Source organism: Thamnophis sirtalis, unplaced genomic scaffold, assembly GCF_051295495.1.
Source record: "Thamnophis sirtalis isolate CommonGarterSnake01/CBP01778 unplaced genomic scaffold, rThaSir2_p1.2 scaffold_1, whole genome shotgun sequence".
NCBI classification, from domain to species: domain Eukaryota; kingdom Metazoa; phylum Chordata; class Lepidosauria; order Squamata; family Natricidae; genus Thamnophis; species Thamnophis sirtalis.
In genome coordinates, this window is record NW_028261381.1 from 163327531 (window position 1) to 163350791 (window position 23261).

The 23261-nt window shown below is 43.9% G+C and overlaps 1 protein-coding gene across 2 annotated transcripts in view; it reads left to right on the plus strand.

Annotated features, from left to right (window-relative positions):
- The window catches only part of MISP (mitotic spindle positioning), a 41323-nt gene extending 20361 nt beyond the window's left edge, over nucleotides 1-20962 (plus strand). Inside the window, exons 2-5 of one of the 2 annotated variants that reach the window (XM_087702378.1) lie at nucleotides 9505-11626; nucleotides 14821-15008; nucleotides 18162-18200; nucleotides 19264-20962. In XM_087702378.1, the coding sequence (XP_087558504.1) occupies nucleotides 9505-11626; nucleotides 14821-15008; nucleotides 18162-18200; nucleotides 19264-19362 (2448 nt within the window). In that variant the 3' untranslated portion in view covers nucleotides 19363-20962. Of the gene's footprint in view, nucleotides 1-9504; nucleotides 11627-14820; nucleotides 15009-18161; nucleotides 18469-19263 lie in introns of those variants that run through there. The other variant, XM_087702375.1, reaches the window with a different exon arrangement.
- The last annotated feature ends 2299 nt before the right edge of the window (nucleotides 20963-23261 follow it).

Genomic DNA, 23261 nt, shown 5'->3' on the forward strand with positions numbered 1-23261 from the left:
TTAGTGGGGAGGGTGTATAAATACAAACAAGAATAGAATAGAATAAAATAAAATAAAACAGAATAGAACAGAATTGAATAGAGTAGGGTAGAGTAAAATAGAATAGAGTAGAGTAGAATAGAATAGAATAGAATAGAATATCAGAGTTGGAAGGGACCTTGGAGGTCTTCTAGTCCAACCCCCTGCTCAGGCAGGAAACCCTATACCATTTCAGACAAAAAAAATATTCTTATATTCTTGCCCATACCTACCAGATTCAACCTGATTGGCCCCATAGAAGCGGGTCCTTACTGGCTGTTCAAAAATATTTCTTTTTAATTTTCATCAGTCATGGTGAAGTCACTGGTTTCATATCTTGTACCTGGGCTAAGATGTACACTTGGGCCCCCACCAGAATTTGATGGTCCCATTCTGAGGCTGGAGGAATAGGAGGTGAACTGATGAAGCAAAAACAGGCCTGTTTAATCTCAGCTTGATTTCATCCTTTTTTTTTAACCTCTTTCCCTCAGAAAACTGCCTCTTAAAATTATCCAAATTGGTGTTTCTCAACCTTGGCAACTTGAAGATGTGTGGACTTCAACTCCCAGAATTCCCCAGCCAGCAAAGCTGGCTGGGGAATTCTGGGAGTTGAAGTCCACACATCTTCAAGTTGCTACGGTTGAGAAACGCTGGTTCAAACATTTCAGCTTGTTAAAAAAAAAAAAACTGGGTTAAACCACAATCCACAGTTTGCACGCCATCTCAGTTTGCTGGAGATTCTCTAGTAATTCCTTTCGCACAGAAGCCTCGGAGCCGAGCGTTCGAGGAAAAGAAACAAGGCGCCATTAGATACCAAACACCTGGGAGCGCACAAGAGATGCGATTCCCACTGCGAGGTGAGAATTAAACAAGGCCAGCTTGTTCTCCTGGGGAGAGAACCTGTGACTCAGATAACGGCAGTCTATTGCACTTTGTTCTCCCCACCCCACATCCTCCTGAAACATCTCCCTGCTCCCTAGGGGGCCAAAGGAAAGCATCTGGCTCGAAGCCTGAACTACGTAGTGGGGTGGGGGGGAGGCAACAGCGAAAATATACCTTCTCTGGGCATCAGATTCCCCCTTCCCCACATCACAGTCAAAATTAGTCTCCCCTCTGTTGTCATTGTGGGATTGTTCACACCACAGGCTCCATCTTCAGCATCTGCAGGTAACGTATAAGGAACGGGGTTGAGTTGGGTTCATTTAGGGACATCTAGCAGTCTGAGGAGGTCATAAATCTGGATGAGGCCCTCAGGAGGTTGGTTTTGAACCCAGAAATTTGGCGGAGGGGTTAGGGGCTCCAATCCAGGTTGGGGGTTTAGGGGCTTCAATCAGCTCAGCTCAGAACAAAAGGTATACTGAATTAGTTCTTTCCTTGGGTGAAAGTGGCCAGTAAGGGATGTTAGTTTCCTCCAGTTTGAGGATGGATTTCAATTTCCCTAATCCTTTTATTTATTTTTTCCTAGTGAACGCTCTTTCAAATGAAGTTGTCGACTGCACTGATGTGTCATATTTAATCCTGAGAGCATCTCAGTGGAGTTTACAAAGTCTCCAGAGGCAATCTTGAAAACAATATACATATATTGTATACAACCATATATTGTATGTGTGTGTGTGTGTGCGCGTGTGTATGTATGTATGTATGTATGTATGTATGTATGTATGTATGTATGTATGTATGTATTGTGTCACAACCCCTGGTATGTCCAAATATGGGAGGGAGCCTACTGCTTTCCTTTTCTGTCTTTCGACTCACCCTAGGAGCCATCCAGGCAGAAACCCAATATTTTTTACTGTTGCCTTTTTGTTACATTTGTTATATTTGTGCTGATAAATAAATAAAGGGAGACTAGTATAGTCTCTTGTGACGAGCCGAAGGACAGAGAATGGATGTGTGATCTTCCTCCCATATTTGGGCATACCAGGGGTTGTGACTTTAAATATATATGCATACATACATACATACATACATTCATACATACATATACATACACACATACATACATATATATATGTCTGTGTGTGTGTGTGTGACATATATGTATGTGTGTATGTGTGTGTGTGTGTCAAAGTTTGTCTCCGGGTTGTTGTGTTAAGGTTTCAAAAATTAGCTTGAATTACACTCTTTGTGGGGGATGGAAGAGAAATTCTTAGTTCACCACATTTTATTTTCAGTGCAAGAATTTGCAGCAATCTGAATTTTGCAATATGGTTATTTTTTGAAAGATAGCAAGATAAAATATAGTTTGCAAAGTATAGATGTTAATGGAAAACACTGGGAAAAGCACTCACCTGCAAAAACTTTGAGCAGGGTAGGAGACGCGCGAACCAAAGCATGTGCAAACGTACCTGCAAAATTTTTTTTTTAAATTCTCAGACTGATGCAGGAAAAGAACGAAATTTAAGACTGCCAAAATGAAAAAAAAAAATAAAGAAGATGAAATCTGACAGCTCTTCAATTTGGAGCTGGGCTGTTTCTTCTTTTCTGATCTAATCTTTCTTCCCGTGCAAAGAAATTTGATCGCATTTCTAAAACCAGAATTACTAGCTCCGCTCGACTGTGGGTCCCGCAATGCTCTTCAGAGGGAACTTAACTTCTGGTTTTAATTTCCTTTGGAAGAAGCGATCCAAGAAAACAGTAGGGTGTTTTTTGTATTTTGCATATTAGGCTTTTTCCACAAATGTGCAACTGAAATTTAAATGGAAAGAAACAGCATGACTCAGATCTAAATGACATAATCTGAACCGGGGGTGGAAAGCCATTTAATAGAGACATCATAAAGCCATTTAATAAACACATTTGAAAAAGACATACCCAAAGGAATTAGGTATATATGTAGTCTAACAGAAGGACTAGGGGTGACATAGTAGCCGTGTTCCAATATTGGAGGGGTTGACACAAAGAAGGTCAGCTTGTTTTCCAAAGTACCAGAAGGCAAGACGAAAAGCAATGGATGGAAATTAATCCAGGAGAGAAGCAACCTAGAACTAAGGAGAAATTTCCTGACAACGAGAACAATTAATCAGTGGAACAACTTGCCTCCAGAGGTTGGGGGTGCTGCTACACCACCGGAGGCTTTTAAGAAGAGATTGGACAGCCATTTGTCTGAAATGCTATGCTTGAGAAGGGAGTTGGGCTAGAGGACCTCTAAGGTCCCTTCCAACTCTGTTATTCTGTAAAGCCAGATTGCCAAACAGTGTGTTAAACAAGGGTACCCAGAATTGTCCACAAGGTGAGATTTGACCAGTGCATCATAGAATAGCAACATTGTACTTCTAAATTCTCATGTGCTTCAGTCAGGAAGTCTACAACCAGATTTGTGTTTTTAACAGCTTCATCATCCTACGGCTGCCTCCTGTTTTGCAGGTGCAAAAAAACCTCTTGCCGTCTTTTCATAGGTGCAGCTAGAAGGCATGTGTCCCTGTCCTGCATTTGTAGTAAATAACTGCTCCTAGTGCAAAGCTGTAGATTCAGCACAGAAGCCAATTTGGTATGGTGGTTAAAGTGGTTAAAGGTTACAGAGCTAAAAGCCAAGTAACTGTCAGTTTTAATCCTGATTTAGAAGACAGCCACCTGAGTGAGCTTGAGCCAAACTCTCTTCCTCAACCCAAGAAGAACCAGTCTGATGTACGGGTGAAGGTGCTGGATTAGAAACATTGAACCTGAGTTCTAATCTTGTTTTGGGCATCAAGTCAGTTGGGTGACTTTAAGCCGGTCACTCTTTCTCAGCCCTAAGAAGAAGCAAGTAATGATGCGGCCAAGAAAACAGCAGGGACTTGTCCCAGTGCTGACCACGAATCAAGATTGATTCAAAGGCAGAAAAAAGAAGTGTATGTGTATTAGTGAATATACAATGTATTCGTATATTCGAATATACGTTGTATATATGTTGTATTTGTGCTGATAAATAAATAAAGGGAGACTAGTATAGATCTATTTCAAGCTATTTAGCTCTCATCAGCTAGCCATACCCTTACTGGGAATCGAACCTGTGCTATATTGCATCTTAGGCAGATGTGTTAACCACTGAGCCACAGAGTTCGACTCCTTATCAGCCAAGCCAGGGTGAAAGGTATCTATTTAGAGTTACAACCCCCGGTATGCCCAAATATGGGAGGAAGATCACTACTTCCATTCTCTGTCCTTCGGCTCGTCACAAGAGACCATCCAGATAGAAACCCAATATTTTTACTTTTGCCTTTTTTTGTTACATTTGTTGTATTTGTGCTGATAAATAAATAAAGGGAGACTAGTATAGATCTATTTCAAGCTATTTAGCTCTCATCAGCTAGCCATACCCTTACTGGGAATCGAACCTGTGCAGTATTGCATCTTAGGCAGTGCATCTTAGGCGTATGTATGTATGTATGTATGTATGTATGTATGTGTATATATGACTGTCTCTGTCTGTGTGTTTGTGTGTGTGTGTGTTCCAGCATAACTCTGGAACCCCTTGAGCAATTTCAACTTGGCACACAGATGACAAATATTGTGGGGGTAAGACAGATCTAAAACCCCTCAGGATGTGTGTTCTGTTAAGATACAGCCTGTTGTGCCTTAAAATAGCTTCTACTGTACTGCCGTAAAATGGCTTCTACTGTGCAGCACGGTGGAGTTGCCATGGTAATGGCTTCACAAAACTCCACAAGGGGTGTCCATCTGGTAAGGGGGGAAATCCAACATTAGAAATTAGGTTTGGTCTGGACATTTTCCCCCTATAAATAAATACCCGGGCAACAGGAGTTTATTGGCTAGTGTGAAATAATACTTTAAGCCCAGTTTTTCACCCCCTTCAATCCAGGTCCCTTTTGTTGTTGTGTTTAAGAATGAAAAATGAAACTAGCAGATTTCTTCTTGCTGAAATCATCTGTTGTTAAAGTATCTTTACTCAATTGTTGAATATCCGAGACTGAGGAATGGAGTTTAATTGGAAGTTGCATGATCTTTGGGTTTAACATTCAGGTAGTCCTTGACTTACAACAGTTCTTTTAGTGACTGTTCAAAGTTACAACGACACTGAAAAAAGTGACTTACGATCGTTATTTACACCTACAACCTTTGCAGCATCCCCATGGGCATGTGATCAAAATCTGGATCTGGTTCATATTTATGACAGTTGTGGTGTCCCAGGATCATATGATCCCCTTTTGTGACCCTCTGACAAGCAAAATTAATAGGGAAGCCAGATTCACTTAACAACCGGGGTTGCTAACTAAACCACTGCAATGATTCACTTAACAACTGTCAAGAAAGATCATAAAATGGGGCAAAACTCACTTAACAACATAAATTTTGGGGTCAATTGCAGTCATAAGCCAAAGACTACCTGTATACTGTTTTCTTGCTGTGAAACAATTTATCACACATACTTTTTTGTTGCTTTGCCCCCTGATAATTGCAAAACTAATACTGTGTCACGATGCCAAAAACCTCCATTCTGGTTACACAATCTTTAAAAATAAGCTTGGATTCTGCTAATTGTAGATTGTGTAAAAATGTATGTTCGTTTTGCAGGTTTTGTTTTTCCTCTCACCTATTCCACATAAATTGAAACTCTTGCTTCATCCAGTAGAGGGTAATAGCTCCTCATCTTTTAACACAGGGTAGCCAGATTGTCTGGGCCATGGATTCTGGGATATTGGTGTCTTTGCAGAATTTTGTCCAAAACAGACATCATTTTAGGTCTCAATTTCAATAGCAGACACCTCTTCACCCCTATTAATAAATCAACACATATAAAGAAAGAATGGCAGCTTAAGCAAGGGCTGACAAATTGCAATTTTTTTTTCAGAACCTGATTAAGCTTATGTAGGTAAAATAGGAGCCTGTCGAAAGTTTGCCCAATCTTGCCTGCACAAATCCACAACAAGACTGCAGAGTTGAGGGGACATTGGGATAATAACAGAGTGGGCATTATTTTTTATTTATTTTATTTTTTCCCCCAAACAAACACAACACATAAAATCTTCCTTCCTTACATACTGTAGAAAGTGTATGAGTTGGTTACAAAAGGTTTTTGTGCATCTCATCCACAGTCATCAAGCATAATTCATATTAACCCAAGTATTTTAACTCAAATATTTATACATGTTACCCTTGTACCTCCATTTATATTTGACTATAATTATTTAAACGTCCTTCATCATAAAATATACCGAAATTTAATACATAACCACATACTGGCATTTCATTGAATATTTCAAAAATCCTCCAATAACACTGAGTCCCTTATGTCCTGTTCTAGCGAAACATCCATAATATTTAATAACAGACTTTTCTAATCCTCCTTTCCAAATCGCTGTTAGCAATTTTCATCTAGTTTCCTTATATTATACTCATATATATGTATATTGTCTGTCTAAGTGTTAAAAAAAAAAGAGTCTCAACGAAACATTTAGTTCCTGTGCTGTTTTAGCTTGCATGTTTGTCTTTGTTGATGTGTTTAAGTGTTTAAAAAGAGAAAGAGAGAGTGTGTCTCTGACATCAGTGCCCTCCACCTGTGTAGCTTTAACATGAAGTGGTTGACACTGAAGGGGTAGGAGACCCAGGGTGGGTATTATTAAAGGTCTCAACCAGGGGTGGGTTTCAACCGGTTCGCGGCGGTCCCGGTTGGTCGCCGAACCCAGAAGTAAGTAACTTCCGGGAACGGCGAACGGCGCGCCCGCCTGCCCGCGGTCCTTACCCGGTTTTGACGAGTTCTGCGCTTCTACGCATGCGCAGGACGCATACAGCGCCTGCGCGATCGTCCAGGAGCAGCTGGAGCGTCGCGCAGACGCTAGTACGCATGCGTGCACCGTGCGCGTGCACGAGGACGCCGCCGGCCCCGTTCCAACCGAACCGGTTGGAACGGGGTGAGAAACCCACCCCTGGTCTCAACATATAGGACAAAGATGATAAGGGCTCTAGAGGGTAAATTGTACAATGAAGGGTTGTGAGAACTAGACACATCTGATCTAACAGAAGGACTAAGGGGTGAGATGATAGGAGTCTTCCAGTAGTTGAGGGGCTGCCTCAGAGAGAAATGGGTTGATTTGTTCTCCAAAACACCTGAGGGCAGGACAAGAAGTAACAGAAGAAAACTTATCAAGGAGAGAACCAACCTGAAACTAAGGAGAAACTTCCTGACTGGGAGAACAATTAATCAGTGGAACAGTTTTCTTCCATACATTGTGGGTGCTCCATCGCTGGAGGTTTTTAAGAAGAGATTGGACAGCCATGTAGGAAGTTAGCACCCACCCCTCTCCTAGAAAAATGAAATATTTTAGGAAATATTAAAAGGGCAGAATATTTCCCCTAAAAGGGAGGCAGAAACTCACCCCCATAGACACCTTTGTCAATGGGGCATAAAGGCCTGAGCCAGTCTATTCTACATAACAAGGATCTTCCTCCTTCAGGCAGAGCCATAATAGGAATCCCAAAGCCCTTTCATTACATCATCACTCAGCAAGAGTCAACCAAGCTTGGGACTCAGGACAGCCTACAGAGTTGCCTTTGAATGGCCCCATGGGAGCCTGACAACCAATCAGAATACAACTCAAATTCAAAAGCCCAGAGTGGGCATAGAACCAGGGCACTCTCAGCATCTTTTCACTTTTTTTGCCCAGCATCTCAAGCCATGTGATCCTATCAATAAACCGTCTTTCAAAGCAACTTCCATTAATCCAGTGTCTTTTTTCCCCACTTGGAACTGAACCCAGAAGGACATTTCTTCCAACAGCCATTTGTCCGGAATGGTATAGGGTCTCCTGGTATAGAAACCTCTAGGGTCTCTTCCAACCCTGTTATTCCATTGTATATTATTATACTGCATAAAAATACTTTACTTTATTCATACAAATAATTTCTCGTAGGGTAGTGATGGCAGCATGTCAAAAATTCAGCAAATGCCATTATTCTTACTGTTGCCTTTGTTACATTTGTGTTGCATTTGTGCTAATAAATAAATAAAGGGAGACTAGTATAGATCTATTTCAAGCTATTTAGCTTTCCTATCCCAGTAAGGGTATGGCTAGCTGATGAGAGCTAAATAGCTTGAAATAGATCTATACTAGTCTCCCTTTATTTATTTATCAGCACAAGTGCAACACACACACACACACACACACACACACACACACACACACATATTTATATGAGTCATGGTGGCGCAGTGGTTAGAGTGCAGTACTGCAGACTACTTCTGCTGCCTGCTGGCTGCCTGCAATTTGGCAGTTCGATCTCACCAGGCTCAAGGTTGACTCAGCTTTCCGTCCTTCCGAGGTGGATAAAATGAGGACCCAGATTGTTGGGGGCAATAGGGTGACTCTGTAAACTGCTTAGAGAGGGCTGTAAAGCACTGTGAAGTTGTATATAAGTCTAAAATGCTATGCTATGCTATGCTTAATGTCAGATAATTACAAAAATGAAATATAAGTAAAACAAAATCATTTTTGGAGACTCTGGACCACGTGAGAACATGGCCATCTTATTTGACTTCTGGAGAGTCCAGAATCTGCGTGACATTCTCACGTAGCCTCTGAAAATCACAGAAGTGGTGGGGGGGGGGGGTTGAGTGTGTTGAGTGTTGGTGAATGCTGGCTTGTCACCCAAACGTTGTGGTGTGTCAGCTCTGACACACATGTAATAAGATCGCCATCACCATTGCAGATGCTCAGGGTACCACAATGTTTGGGAATGCCTGTGTTTCCCTTCCCTTTGAAGAAATCTGTGGTGTTTGGTCTTTTTCTGGTCACTAAGAAGATGAAGAATCACAAAAGGTCATTTGCTTCCTAGCTCTGGGTGTCCAAGGTGGCATTAGAAGTTAGAGTTCCTACTTAGCCATAAAATCCTTCTTAGATTTGCCTTTCTCCTCCACTCCATGGTGTTAGTGTAAGAACAATTTCATTCTGATAAATTGGTCTTAACCCTTTGGTGGAAAGGAAAAGAAACTTTAACAACTTAATGTGAGGATTCCTTAATAAGCCTAAACTTACTTTCCAGAAGCAGGTCAAGAAGGAACACTTCCAGAGGGCCTTTGGAACCAATTAGGAAAGCATCCTATATGTTGCTCTGGTTCCAAATTAAAGATAAATGCTGATTACGCTGTAATTATTATTATACTATTATACTGTTGTCATTTTCTCTTTTATAAGCCAGCGACAGTCATGTGGAGAGGAGTGGGGGACTGCTACGATGGAAGAAGTTTTAACATGTAGATACCCATAAATTCTCTGCTCTGCACAAAAGGACTCATTAATTCCTAGTGAAAGAGATCCATTTTCTAAGATTTCATCCTGAAACCATATCTACCATATGGTTACCATATTTCCACCACACAATCCTATGAGGTAACTTTAGAGGAGAGGAGAGGAGACCCCAAATCACCCAAAGAATTTGGAGTGGAACTTGAGTCTTCTCAGTTTCAGTTCAATGTCTTAAGCACTATCTGTTTTGTGTAATATATATTAAGAAATGTAATTTATCTAAAGGTCCTCTCTTGTCCTTCAGAACCGGCAAAGCCCAGCTGTTGATGCAAATATTTCTCAAGAAAATTGGATGACCCAAGAGATCCCTATCACTGAGGAACATCTTCCACAAACTGAAGACAGCATCTATAAAATCTCTCTTCCAAAAATGAAGTCCAGCACCAGGGACATTCCCTTCAATTCCCCCCAGAACACAGAACTCAATTATGAAGATCAACATGAGCAGAGTGGTCAAACAGAGGTCTTACACCAAGAAATGAGACCTGAGGGCAAAGAAAGTGAGATTTTTGACTTGGGTCAACCTGAGTTGAAGGTTGAAAATGGATGGAAGATGTTAGATCCCACAGAAGATCGATCCTGGCGTGTGATGACCAAATCTATAAATGGAAGGACAGATCACTGGACGCCATCCTCAGACAGAGAATCCAAGTTGGAAGTGCTCAGATCTGGCTCACACTATGCCATCCGGGCTTACAAAGGGGAGAAGAAACCTTCCAGACTCTATGAAGAAGATGAGGAAGAGTTGCGGTATCAGGTTCCCTCCCAGGATGTCTCACCAGAAATAACCAAAGAACTGGAAGATGAACGGCAGGAGATTATCCGGAGACAAGTTGTGAGAAAAAGCAACACAATGGCAGAAAAATGGAGCTCTACGAATGAGTTAGAAGCCATCGACACGTCCTCTCTTGGAAAGGTTGCAGTAGAACCCAAAAAGGACAATCTCACTAGCTTTGCTCTTTGTTTTGACAATCCTTCCCCGGATTGGGCAATCATCCCCATTGATCCTGAGAACATAGACACAGAACAGATAAATTTTGCAGCTGCCAGACAGCAGTTTCTCAAACTGGAAAAGACTAATCCAAAGATGTTGTTGGAACCCAAGAGACACGTTCCTTCTCCAAGGGAGCTGAAGGCAACAAGCCACACTTATGGGAGCAAAGAACCCCAGAATCCTGAAATGCCGAGGAATGATAAGGAGTTGGGTGAGTCCAGCCAGAGACAATTGAGAGAAAACTCAATAGGAGGAGACCTTCTCATTCTCCCCCAGAGAGAAGCCCGTTCTTATTTCGAGACTAATTTCGTTTCTGCAGAAAAGACGCCCTCTGGTTTGGAGGTTGACATGAGCTTCCAAGGGAATGTTAATGAGAGGACATTCAACAAAGAATCAGGAAATCCTCTGGCCAGAGGCCAAGATCCTGCAAAAGAGCCAGAAGTTACGAACGAGACCCCCATTGAGCGGGAGATCAGATTGGCCATGGAGAGGGAAGAGAACCTTTGGAAGGAGAGGGGCATCCAGCGAATCAGTACCAGAGATGACCTGGTGGAGATCCGCTCCAAGCTGCTCCTCTCCTCCCCGGTCTCTTCTTCAGCTTCCTCCAGGAAAGGGAAGGATAAACCTCACACTTCCTTTTATGTCCTGAGGGAGATTGAGCAGGAAGCCAAGCGTGAGGAGGACCTGCAAAAGGAAGGGAGGTTGCTGGGAATGTATGACCGAGGGCTTCGCCAAGAGCTTGCAGAACGTCGGAAAGTTTTTGAGCGGGAGGAGGAAGAGGCTCCCCTGCCTCCTCTGGGCAAGCAAAAGAAACAGGGGGAGCTGCTGGAGACCCTCCACGGAAACACTGCAACACTCTGTCGCAATGTTGTCCCACCCGGAGAGGACAGAGAAAGAACTGCAAGCCAGAATGTGAACTACAGCTCGGAGATCCGTCGGCCCTCTTCAGTTCCAGCTTTTGGCAAGAAAACCCCAGGAAATGAGCCATCCTTAAAAACGTGCCCCGCTGATTCTTGCGCGAAGATGGATCTCCCTAGCCGATGTCCTCCCTGTAACCGAGATTTGAAAGCTCCAAGAGACAAGTTCGTGTTAAAGAAGCAACATTTTGCCGTTCCGGTTCGCAAATTACAGTTCTCTTTTCCTGAAGATCAGGGACCCCGAAGCCTTCAGAGAAAAGAGCACCACCCTCAGAAACCAGCTCCACGAGAGGAGCTTTATACTCTGAAGACATGGCGGCCCCGGACGTCCATCCTGATTGACCAGGAGATACAGGATGCTTTGCAAAGAGAACTGGAACTTCAAGAGCAGAGGAGAAAAATCAGTCTGACGGCACAGGAGCTCCCAAGTTCACAGGTGTCATCCCAAAGTTCAGGTAAGAGAAATGGAGAATAGCAACAAAAGCATGGTGGGTTCTGACCAACGATGTAGCATAAGTGGAGGAGGCACCATAGTGCATGTTTGGAAAATGTCTCCTTATAGACACGGGATTGTATTGTTCAAGGGTGGTTACTGCTCAAGAGACTTCTAATTCTAACTGAATCAATACTGTGTTTCCCCAAAAATAAGACCGGATCTTATATTATTTTTTTGTTCGAAAAGATGCATTAGGGCTTATTTTCTGGTTAGGTATTATTTTTGGAAAAATACGGTACTAATTGCATCCCTCTGGCTGATGATCTTAACTGGGGCTTATTTTGGGGGTAGGGCAGAGGTGGGTTGCTCCTGGTTGGCGGGGTTCAGCCAAACGGGTAGTGGTATTTTGGCCTGGATTGCAGAACTGGCAGCGACCCAAGCTGGCCACGCCCCTGAACCGGTTCCCCAGTTGCCGTTGTTGGCATGTTGTTTAGTAGTGTGCGTGTATGCGCAGTTCACTGTAAATTATTCTGCACATGGATGAAGAACAATTTACATTGAACTGTATATGCACGTGTGAAGCAAACCGGTGGTAAAACCAGGATCAACCCATCTCTGGGGTAGAGCTTATATTATGAGCATCCTGAAAAATCATGTTAGAGCTTATTTTATTAGGGTCTTATTTTTGGTGAAGCAGGATAAGAATGTAAGTCAGCATTTGACACGATTGGTCCAAATCGCAGGAGTTTTCTTCTTTGAGAGATTTATTTGGCAGTTCTGTTTTTTTTAGCCCTGTCCTAAAATCTTGTTCTGAGTAGAACAGAGAAGCTGCTTTTAATATAACACTGCTCTTCTTTTAACTGGTTTTTTTTTAAATTGGGGCAATAGAGCCGAGGTGGCGCAGTGGTTAAATGCAGCACTGCAGGCTACTTCAGCTGACTGCAGTTCTGCAGTTCGGCTGTTCAAATCTCACCGGCTCAGGGTTGATTCAGCCTTCCATCCTTCCGAGGTGGGTAAAATGAGGACCCGGATTGTTGTTGGGGGCAATATGTTGACTCTGTAAACCTCTTAGAGAGGGCTGAAAGCCCTATGAAGCGGTATATAAGTCTAACTGCTATTGCTATTGCTATATTCTTCCATCTGTCCTACATTCTGAGGTCTTTTTCCTCCCTTTACATGAGGGGTCTCCAACCTTGGCAACTTTAAGCCTGTTGGACTTCAACTCCCAGAATTCCCCAGCCAGCTTTGGGTTCTGGGGAATTCTTTGCTGGCTGAGGAAGTTGAAGTCCAATAGGCTTAAAGTTGCCAAGGTTGGAGACCCCTGATTTAAATTACTGAGATTAATATATCTCATCGCTCTTTATTTAAAGCTTGCTGATTTAAAGTGATTTAAAATAGTGGAGGGAGTCCTCAACTGGCAACTATTTGTTTAGCGACTATTCATGGCAGTGAAAAAAATGACTTATAAAACTGGTCCTCCACTTACGACCATTGCCACGTCTGCACGGTCATGTGATCAAAATTCAGAGTCTTAGCAACCGGCATGTATTTGCAAATACTTGCAGCTTTCCGGGGGTCATGTCATCACCGTTGTGACCTTCTCATGTGGCTTCCCACAACCAGAGACAATGATTCATGTAACCATGCCCCTCCCCCCAAAAGGCTGTAAAATAGGATGTGACACACCTAATTGCCCTGCTTAACAATGGAAATTCTTACAATTGTGGTTGTAAGTCAAGGACTACCTATATTCTCCAAATATTAGAATACCAATTCCGAGTTCCCCAGCCATTAGTACTAGCTAGGAATTCTGGAAGTTACAAGCCAAACACCTGCGATATGGAGGGTACTATGTTTAGAGAAGGTTGGCCTCTATTTTCAAAGACAACTTAACATTTCTACATTGTTTTCTAAATGTTTGTAAACCGGTTTGCTGAGCACGTGCTCAGCGAACCGGTTGTTACACACCAGTTGAATCCCACCACTGACTGGTAGGGGTTGTACCACAAAACCGCGGACGACAAAATCGCGGTCAACGAAATCGCGTATGTGACGTCATCACAGCGCGACGAAAAAGATCGAAAAATGTAAAAATAAAGCGAAAACCTTACCCTAACCCCCCCAAACCTAACCCTAAACCTAACCCTTAACCTAACCCTAAACCTAACCCTAAACCTAACCCTTAACGTAACGAAAAACCTAACGCTAACCCTTAACCTAACGCTAAACGTAACGCTAATGCTCTAACCCTAACCCTAACCCTTAACCTAACTCTAACCCTAACCCTAACCCTTAACCTAACGCTTACCTTTATGTGAATCGGCTTGCTGTAATTTAATTTTTATTTCAATTTTTCGATCTTTTTCGTCGCGTTGTGATGATGTCACATACGCGATTTCGTCGACCGCGCTTTTGTGGAACGCGGTTTTGACGGGTCACGACTGGTAGGATGCTGCAATGGCTTGGGCCAGTTGTAAGTTGCTTTTTTTCAGTACTTTTGTAACTTCGAACAATTGCTAAATGGATGGTTGCTAAATGGAAGGACTATCTACTGTCAGCTACTGTGAAATGTAGCCAAAGTGTGTTTGCAAAGTGAAACATCAACTGAGGGCCTGAATGGAGGTCAGATTTGGACAGAGCTTTTGCAAATTAAAAATTAAAAAAAAAATTCTTCTCCACTCAGTTCAGAACAGCCAAATAAATAATAACCTCTCAATAACAGCCATGAATGGGATCTGCCCTCTTTTTTCTCTCTCTGCATATCTATTGTTACTTTAACACAGTGGTAAAATTCAAATTTTTTTACTACCGGTTCTGTGGCGTGGCTTGGTGGGCGTGACAGGGAAAGAATACTGCAAAATCTCAATTCCTTCCCCACTCCAGGGAAAGGATACTGCAAAATCTCCATTCCCATCCCACTCTGGGGCCAGTGAGAGGTGGTATTTGCCGATTATCTGAACTACTCAAAATTTCCACTACCGGTTCTCCAGAACCTGTCAGAACCTGCTGAATTTCGCCCCTGCTTTAACACATTGCATGCAAAACATCATATCCAGTCACCCGTCAGAGGACAACAGATGACAATGAGAAAGCTCTGAGTTCAAATTTCACTCCAACTCCTCTCTTTCTTCTTTCCATTTGACTCCTCAAGGGCATGGTGAAGAAATGGCTTGGCTGGACCTTAACACTCCTATATATTTTTTTCCTCCTCAGCTGCATCAGGAGATGATGGCAGGTACTCTGTCTCCTCTTCACCTGTTTTTGTTCCTAATTCTCCTGTGAGATTGCCTACTTCACCCATCCTGTATCGACCCGGTTTGACAACAAACTCCCCTGAATCAAGTCTCGGAAAGTGCCAGAGTCCAATACAATGCAGGATAAGACAAAAGGAAGATGGGAAGGTAATGAACGAGAAAAGATTTGAATTCATGGAGGGTGGCCTTAGACGGGAAGAAGAGTTTCTAGCTGTTCTGATCCAGGCTTCCCAAGATCACGAAGCAGACTCCTCGTCCCCAAAAAACCTCTTTTATTTAGGTTAAAGGGAATTCCTCTCCAGCAAAGTCCCGGCCAATAGTCTTTCATGAGATGTCACAACCACAGAACCTTTATTAGGCTTGGAGAGTTGCCAGGCCGATATCTTCCAAACGCCACTCTGTAGCAGACAATACTTGGCAAGAAGTTAGGAACAGATCTTCACCCTAATGAATCAAACTAATTGTCTCCTGCAAACTCCCCTCCCCTTTTGCTCCTCTTTTATTCCCTATGGGAGGGGGAATTCACTGTCCACCTGTGCCTTTACTCCCAAGTTAGCCCTTGTTCCTTAACTGTTCCCTTCTCCTGGCAGCTCTGTGCATGCGCATATCGGGAACAGACTCCAGCTGTGCTTCTGCCCCACTGATATCCAACTCCAAAGGCAGCTGATAACTGGCATGTGGCTCTGGCCCCCTCTCTCCCTCCGACGCAGAGCCCTCATCAGAGCCTTCCCCAGACTCCAGGACCGGCCCATGTTCCTCTCCAACCTCCTCACTGGCCGAGTCTGCTGCCAGCTTCGCTGGCCACTGGCGGGCCACAACAGTAGCAATAACAGTTGGTCAGGATGGCTACGTGAAGCCTCCAGGATCAGAGATAGCTTATCTCAAAACACAATTGGCCAAGGATCACTAGAAGTACCTTAAAGACCAGAAGGATTTTTTTTTACTGCTATTAGAGTCAGCAAGGATGATGGCTAAGCCAGGCTCATCTATGATCAGAACCACAGAACTCCAATAGAAGAGAATATCTTAGAACACAGAATAAGAGTTGGAAGGGATCCTGGAGGTCTCCTAGTCCAACCCCCTGCTTGAGCAGAAGACCCTTTATCATTTCAACAATCAAACAGTCTCTTTTTGAAAGCCTTAAGTGATGGAGCACCCACAGCCGAGGTGGCACAGTGGTTAAATGCAGCACTGCAGGCTACTTCAGCTGACTGCAGTTCTGCAGTTCGGCTGTTCAAATCTCACCAGGCTCAAGGTTGACTCAGCCTTCCATCCTTCCGAGGTGGGTAAAATGAGGACCCGGATTGTTGTTGGGGGCAATATGCTGACTCTGTAAACCGCTTAGAGAGGGCTGAAAGCCCTATGAAGCGGTATATAAGTCTAACTATTGCTATTGCTATTGCTTTTGAAGGCAAGCTATTCCACTGATTAATTGCTCTCAATTTTTTAGATTTTCTAGAATTTTCTCTACTGCTAGTTAAAAGTAGAAAAATGTGGGTTAGACAGCATCACCACCAGATGGATTCATAACTGACCAACCGCACTCAACGCGTGGTCCTCAATGGAACTGCATCTACATGGAGGGAACTATGCAGTGGAGTACCCCAAGGCTCTGTTTTAGGCCTCTTCAACATCTTCATCAATGACTTGGACGAGGGGATAGATGGGGAACTCATCAAATTTGCAGCTGACACCAAGCTGGCAGGAATAGCCAACACTCCAGAAAATAGGCTTAAGCTACAGAAGGATCTTCTCCTTAGTTCTAGGTTGCTTCTACCCTTGATTAGTTTCCAACCATTCTCTGTGCATGGTTATTTGCTTCCACCACAAAACCGCGGTAGACTAAAGCGCGCTCGACGAAAGCGCGTACCTGACGTCATCACAGCGCGACGAAAACATCACACTGTGAGCGGTAAAGTTAAAATTAACACGAAAACCTTACCCTAACCCCCCCCAAACCTAACCCTAAACCTAACCCTAAACCTAACCCTTAACCTAACGCTAAACCTAACGCTAACCCTAACGCTTAACATAACCCTAACCCTAACCCTAACCCTAACCCTTAACCTAACCCTAACCCTAAACCTAAACCTAAACCTAAACCTAACCCTTACCTTTACGTGAATCGGCTTGTTTTAAAAGCGCTTTTTAAAGCGCCCTTTTTTCTCCGCGGTCGTATTTGTTGCGCTGCTGATGACGTCAGCTACGGGCTTTAATCGGGCGCGCTTTAGTGGACCCCGGTTTTGTCGTGCCACGGGTTATTTACTCGCAGATGTTTCATTACCTGACTAGGTAACATCATCAGTGCCAGCGTGGGGTTTGCTTCCTGTTTATATGCAGTAGCTTGCCCACCCAGTGGAGGTACATAATTTTCTCCTTGGTAGTTCCTTGATTAGGTAAAGATTTCCCTCACACATATGTGTTAGTCGTTCCCGACTCTGTGGGGCAGTGCTCATCTCTGTTTCTAAGCCGAAGAACCAGCACTGTCCAAAGACATTTCCATGGTCATGCAGCATGACTAAATGCCGAAGGCGCATGGAACACTGTTACCTTCCCACCAAAGTGGTCCCTCTTTTTCTACTTGCATTTTTACATGCTTTCGAACTGCTAGGTTGGCAGAAGCTGAGACAAGTAATGGGAGCTCACTCCATTATGCAGCACTAGGGATTCAAACTGCCAAACTGCTGACCTTTCTGATCGACAAGCTCAGCATCTTAGCAACTGAGCCACCGCATCCCCTAGTTCCTTGATTAGGGTATTATTTTCTCCATAACTAAAGAGAGGCCAGAATCTGTGTTTCTACAAGGTCAGCCTAATAATCGTAATTATTATTCACAATGTGATTCCCTTCAGAAACATCCTAATGAAATATACGTTTCTGAATGTAAATATGGACTGGTGCTTTTTGCACATTCAGTTCATATAAGGAACTGCAAGAGTGGATGTAATACTCTACATAAAGCAAGTTCAGGAAATCTTTTTCAAGCTGTGGGTAGGACAGTCACTTTGCGCCCTACCTAGAGACCACAGGGGATGTGGTCATAAAAATGTGATGACCCTCTTTACGACATTCATGATTTATGACTGTAATTTCCAGGCTCGGTTATAGTTCTACATCAAAGACTATCTGTATGCCATGCTCGGCTGCACAAAGGCTGCCAATCAGGAGCTGCAGTAGGTTCATTTTAGCCTAAAAAGTATTGGTGGAGAGTCAACCTTCCCCGGTTTGCAAACTTTGGTTTTAACTCCTGCCTTCTAACTTCTTGTCTAACTCCTTGTCCCATTTTTCCTGTTTTTCAGTATGCTGGTATTGAACTCAACGATGAGATTGACACCGAGGTAACTTTGTGGGAAGAAGTATATCTTGGCATTACTTTGGGGTAACAGCAGATGTGGTATTCAGCAGGTTCTGATCAGGTCTGGAGAACCAGTAGCGGAAATTTTAAGTAGTTCGGAGAACCGATAAATACCACCTCCGACTGGTCCTGCCGCCATCTATTTTCTGCCTCCCAAGTCCCAGCTGATTGGGAGGAAATGGGGATTTTGCAGTAACCTTCTGCCACGCCCACCAAGACACGCCCACCAAGCCACACCACGTCCACCAAGCCATGCCACGCCCACCAAGCCACACCCACAGAATCATAGTAAAAAAAATTGAATCCCACCACTGGGTAACAGGAAAAAGATACTAGTTTGAGGAGCTTTCCCCCTGGCACCTCAGCATCTTCTGCGGTCACCATTTTTACCTGCTATTTCCCTTGACAGGGCCTTCATCTCATCACGGGCCCATACTGCAGATAGGGGGAAGTTAGTCTTAGCTATCTTAGTGTTACAGCAGTGTTTTCTCCTTAAGCAACCAATAAATTGCAGCAGTTTTACCATAGGTAAAAATCAGATACCATGCATCCAACTGACTACATTGGCAGTAGCGCGGTCTGGTCCCCTTTTCCTTTTCATCCGTAGTTTTGTTTATTTTGTTTATATATCAAATTTATTGATTGCCCATCTTACCACAAGGTAACACTGCAGGGGTGGGCTTCAAAAATTTTAGCAAGGAATTCTCTGCCTGGTTGCTGGGTGGGCGTGGCCATGGTGGGCGTGGCCTAGTCAACCTCCTGTATCACAGTTGGGGTGGGTGGGTGGGTGTTTTCACCTTCCCCAGGCTCCCAAACCCTCTGCACGTCCATTTTTCTGAAGGGGGTGGGGTTTTGGGAGGTCAAAAATGCTGTATTCAGTGTATAAGACACATCCAGATTTTCATCCTCTTTTTTGGGGGGGGAAAGGCTATACTCCGAAAAATATGGTATGTGTGTGTGTGTTTGGGTGTGTGTTTGGGTTTGGGTGTGTGTGCGTGTGCGCGCATATCTTCTTCCTATCTGATGGAGGCTTTGCTTTATCACAGGTTGTGGAATCCGTCAAGCCGATCTGCCGGAGGGGCGCCCTGGCTCAACTTTGGGAAACGGGGCAGATCCGGAACATAGACGATGACAGTGACTGGTGAAACCATCCCCCCCGTTGTGTTATGCCATTCAAGCAAGGAATCAGATCTGCCAAAACAACTACGGGCAGGATGCCAGTGGAGCTTTCTTCTGCATGTTGACACGTTGAAAACTCCCCTTCTCTTTTAATTTAATTCAGCGATCCAATCTTTCTGAATGACCTACATTCAATCACAGAACTGTGTTTTCAATTCTAAGAAGTTGCCCATGGCACGGTATGATCTGATTTTGCCAACAGTTTCTGGAGTACCCATTTCTGTCTCAAGCCTGCTACCGGATTTGGCACCTGCCTGAAGACTCAGGTCGCCTGAAACCCAGAGAAAAGCTTTGTAAAATCAGAGAATATGACTGCCAAGCAATATTTTAATCTCTGTACTTTTCAGTGAAGCACTGACTGGTGAAAAATAAAAAAGGTGGCAAGAAGAAACCAATCAACCAACATTGAAATGAATTGCTCAGCTTCTGATGCATGGACTTCCTCACCTCTTAAATTTTAACTTCTTAGGAATATCTCAATAGTTGGACATTGGGCAATTAGGTTGCATCTCTGTGTTTATGTTTCTGGGCATATTGTGTCTTGATTTATTGAGAGCACTAAAATTCCCAGTTGGAAAGAATATACCAATGCATTTAGAAAGTACAAGTTAAGGAAGATTAGTTTACAGGCAGGCAAGCATGTGTCAAATTAACTTTGTTCTGCTTTACCAATTATGCCCTCTTAATTTATGGTTCAGTGTATTGTGCAACTCTCCAAAAATGGATTAAGCAGGTAACATGAAGACAGGATTGTACGAAGCTGTGTGCATTAGCAGCCGCAGCTGAAAGTTTCAAAGAGAATCCTTGTTTCTTTGCAAGGAAAAATATAGCCATGGACCTCCTGCATTTTGTATATTATTATAGTGCTTCCCAATAGATTGTGCCTAACCTTTTCTATCTAAAGACATTCTGCAGCTCTTCCCATTCTGTCAACAGATTTTCTGTCTTAAGGAAAAAGACTGAAAAGTTAGAAGGATTATAAACAAAGATGACTTTGCCTACTTATGCAATAATTTTGTCTCCATTATGGTTTTATGAGAAGTCCAGGGCATTCCCCCCACCCCCCATTTGTTATCCTTTTCCCATGGCTTCTTCCATCTCCTTTCTTGCCTCATGAACAAAATGTTAATGTGGAGAAAATGGGATTGTAGCAAAAAGGAAGTCAACAAAATTGAGAGACTTAGGTTAAACAGATTTAACCTAGCATTAAGTTGTTCATCCAGGAGGAACGTAACATTCTCCCAAGTGGATAAACATTAAGAAAAACTATCTGTGTACTTTTGTGGGATCAACTACATTTTCTTTCTTCTTTTCTTGGATTTATTCACCAAAATGGCCATCCTTGTTCAGTTTACAGAGCCCGAGTACACCCGGCTAAGATTTCACTCTGAAATCTTAGATGGTCTTTCCTCGAAAACAAATTATAAATCACTGAATTAGTGATCCCCCTTTAAAAAATGCCAACTAAATTAAGTATCTTGGAGGCTGAACTCTTAACCTTAACTCCTCTCTACTAGCACATGCCCTTTTCCCCCAACCAAAATAAAATATCAGCCTGCTACAGCTTTCCACCATCCTTAGTGTTATTGTTTCTTCAGTAGATGTTTGGGGGGGGGGGTGAAGGATCAAGAGAAGTTGTTGGAACATGGAGGAAAAGTAAACAAAGTATGTGAGAGGAATACACTCATGGCAAAACATGCTATCTGATGCTTTCTCCTCCTACCTCTCGGACAGGTCGCAGTCGGTATTGGTTGGGGGACAGAGATCGACCCCTAGGCCCCTCAAATATGGGGTGCCGCAGGGTTCGGTCCTGTCCCCCTTCCTGTTCAATATCTACATGAAGCCGCTGGGTGAGATCATACGCCGGCACGGGATTAAATAGCATCAATATGCGGACGATACACAATTGTATCTGTCCGCCCCGTGCCAACTCAGTGAAGCAGTTGCAGTGATGTGCCAGTGCCTGGAGGCTGTCAGGGTCTGGATGGGAGCGAACAAGCTTGCACTCAATCCAGACAAGACCGAATGGCTATTGATGTTGCCTCCCAAAGATGGTCCTGACATTCCACCTCTTAGCCTGAGGGGTGAAATTATTCACCACTCGGAGAGGGCCCGCAATCTGGGTGTCCTCCTGGATCCACAGCTGACGTTAGAACACCATTTGTCAGCTGTGACCAGGGGGGCCTTTGCCCAGGTTCGCCTGGTGCACCAGTTGCGGCCCTATCTGGACCGGGAGGCACTTCGAATGGTCACCCACACCCTTGTCACCTCAAGAATGGATTACTGTAACGCACTCTACATGGGGCTGCCCCTGAAGAGTGTCCGAAGACTACAGCTGGTCCAGAATGCAGTCATGCGAGCGATAATGGGTGTACCTAGGTACACCCATGTTACACCTATCCTCCGCGAGCTGCACTGGCTTCCCATTGGTCTCCGGACCCGCTTCAAGGTGCTAGTCGTTACTTTTAAAGCCCTACATGGTATTGGACCTGGCTACCTGAGAGACCGCCTCCTGCCATTTACCTCCCAACGACCAATTAAATCACACAGGTTGGGCCTCCTCCAGGTGCCGTCGACCGGACAATGCCGGCTGGCGGCTCCCCGAGGGAGGGCCTTCTCTGTAGCTGCACCGGCCTTGTGGAACGAGCTACCTGCTGAGATCCGGACCCTCACCACTCTCCCGGCCTTCCGTAAAGCGACCAAGACCTGGCTGTTCCGGCAGGCCTGGGGCTATTGATTAATTTCCAGCCCCACTTGATGGAATGGATGTTGTATTGATTTTAATATTGTATTTTTAAATATTTTAAATGCTTTTACTTGTTGTGAGCCGCCCAGAGTCCCTAGGGAGTGGGCGGCATACAAATCCTATTAAAGTTTAAAGTTTTAGGATGTTTCAAAGAATTTCCAAGGAACCCTTGATTAGGTTTCATAAGAGAACTACGGGGGGGAAAGGGAAAGTTCACTTCAATGTGGCCTGGTGTGTGATGGAATGTGTGCATGACCTTTGGGAAGGAGGTGCTGCCTCGGAAACCATCAGACAAGAGAGGCAGGAGCCCCCGGTGGCCTAATAGTCAGAGAAAGAAACTTAGGATGGATCAAACAGTTAAAAGTGACAGTGAAAAGTCTGTACTTTCAGATTGCAAGGTTCCGTTAATGTAAGCCTTACAATAAAATAAGAATTGGCCCATCTAGTCCAGTGATGGCAAACCTTTTAGACACCGAGTGCCCAAACTGTTTGTGCATGCACGCCCAAACTTAAAGGTGTGGGTGCATGCGTGAGTGAACATGCGGACTTGTGTGAATGCACACATGCGTAGACATGTGCGCATGCGCAGTAGAGATCCGAAGACCAGCTGGCTGGTGGGAGGCGGGGCATCCCAACACCGGCAGAGCGGCAAGAGGTAAGATCCTTTTCTTTCGGGAGCTTCTGTTTCGTCATTGGCAGGGAAAGGGAAGATCACGAAATAAATGCCACAGAGATCTGACCTGGGGCGATGGTGGGCATGCCAGCAGAGAGGGCTCTGTGTGCCACCTCTGGCATGTGTGCCATAGATTCAACATGGATCTAGTCTATGTCTCCTGTCTGCTTTACTTGGGAGGTGGACGGCAATCTTGCAAATCTAAAAGTACGAAGTCCCCGCCGTCACTTTTAACTGCTTGGTGCCTTGTAAACTTCTTCTTGTTTGGTGAGGAATTTGGCAAGATTCTGTAGAGGTGAGCCTATGGAGCTGACTATGGGTCTGAGTGGTGTTCCTTCTTTGTGTATCTTGGGGAGGCCATAGAGCTTGGGGCATCTGGATGATTTCTCTCTGGGGATCATTCTTTGCTGGATCTCTTCACTGATGGGAGAGGATTTTATTTTGGA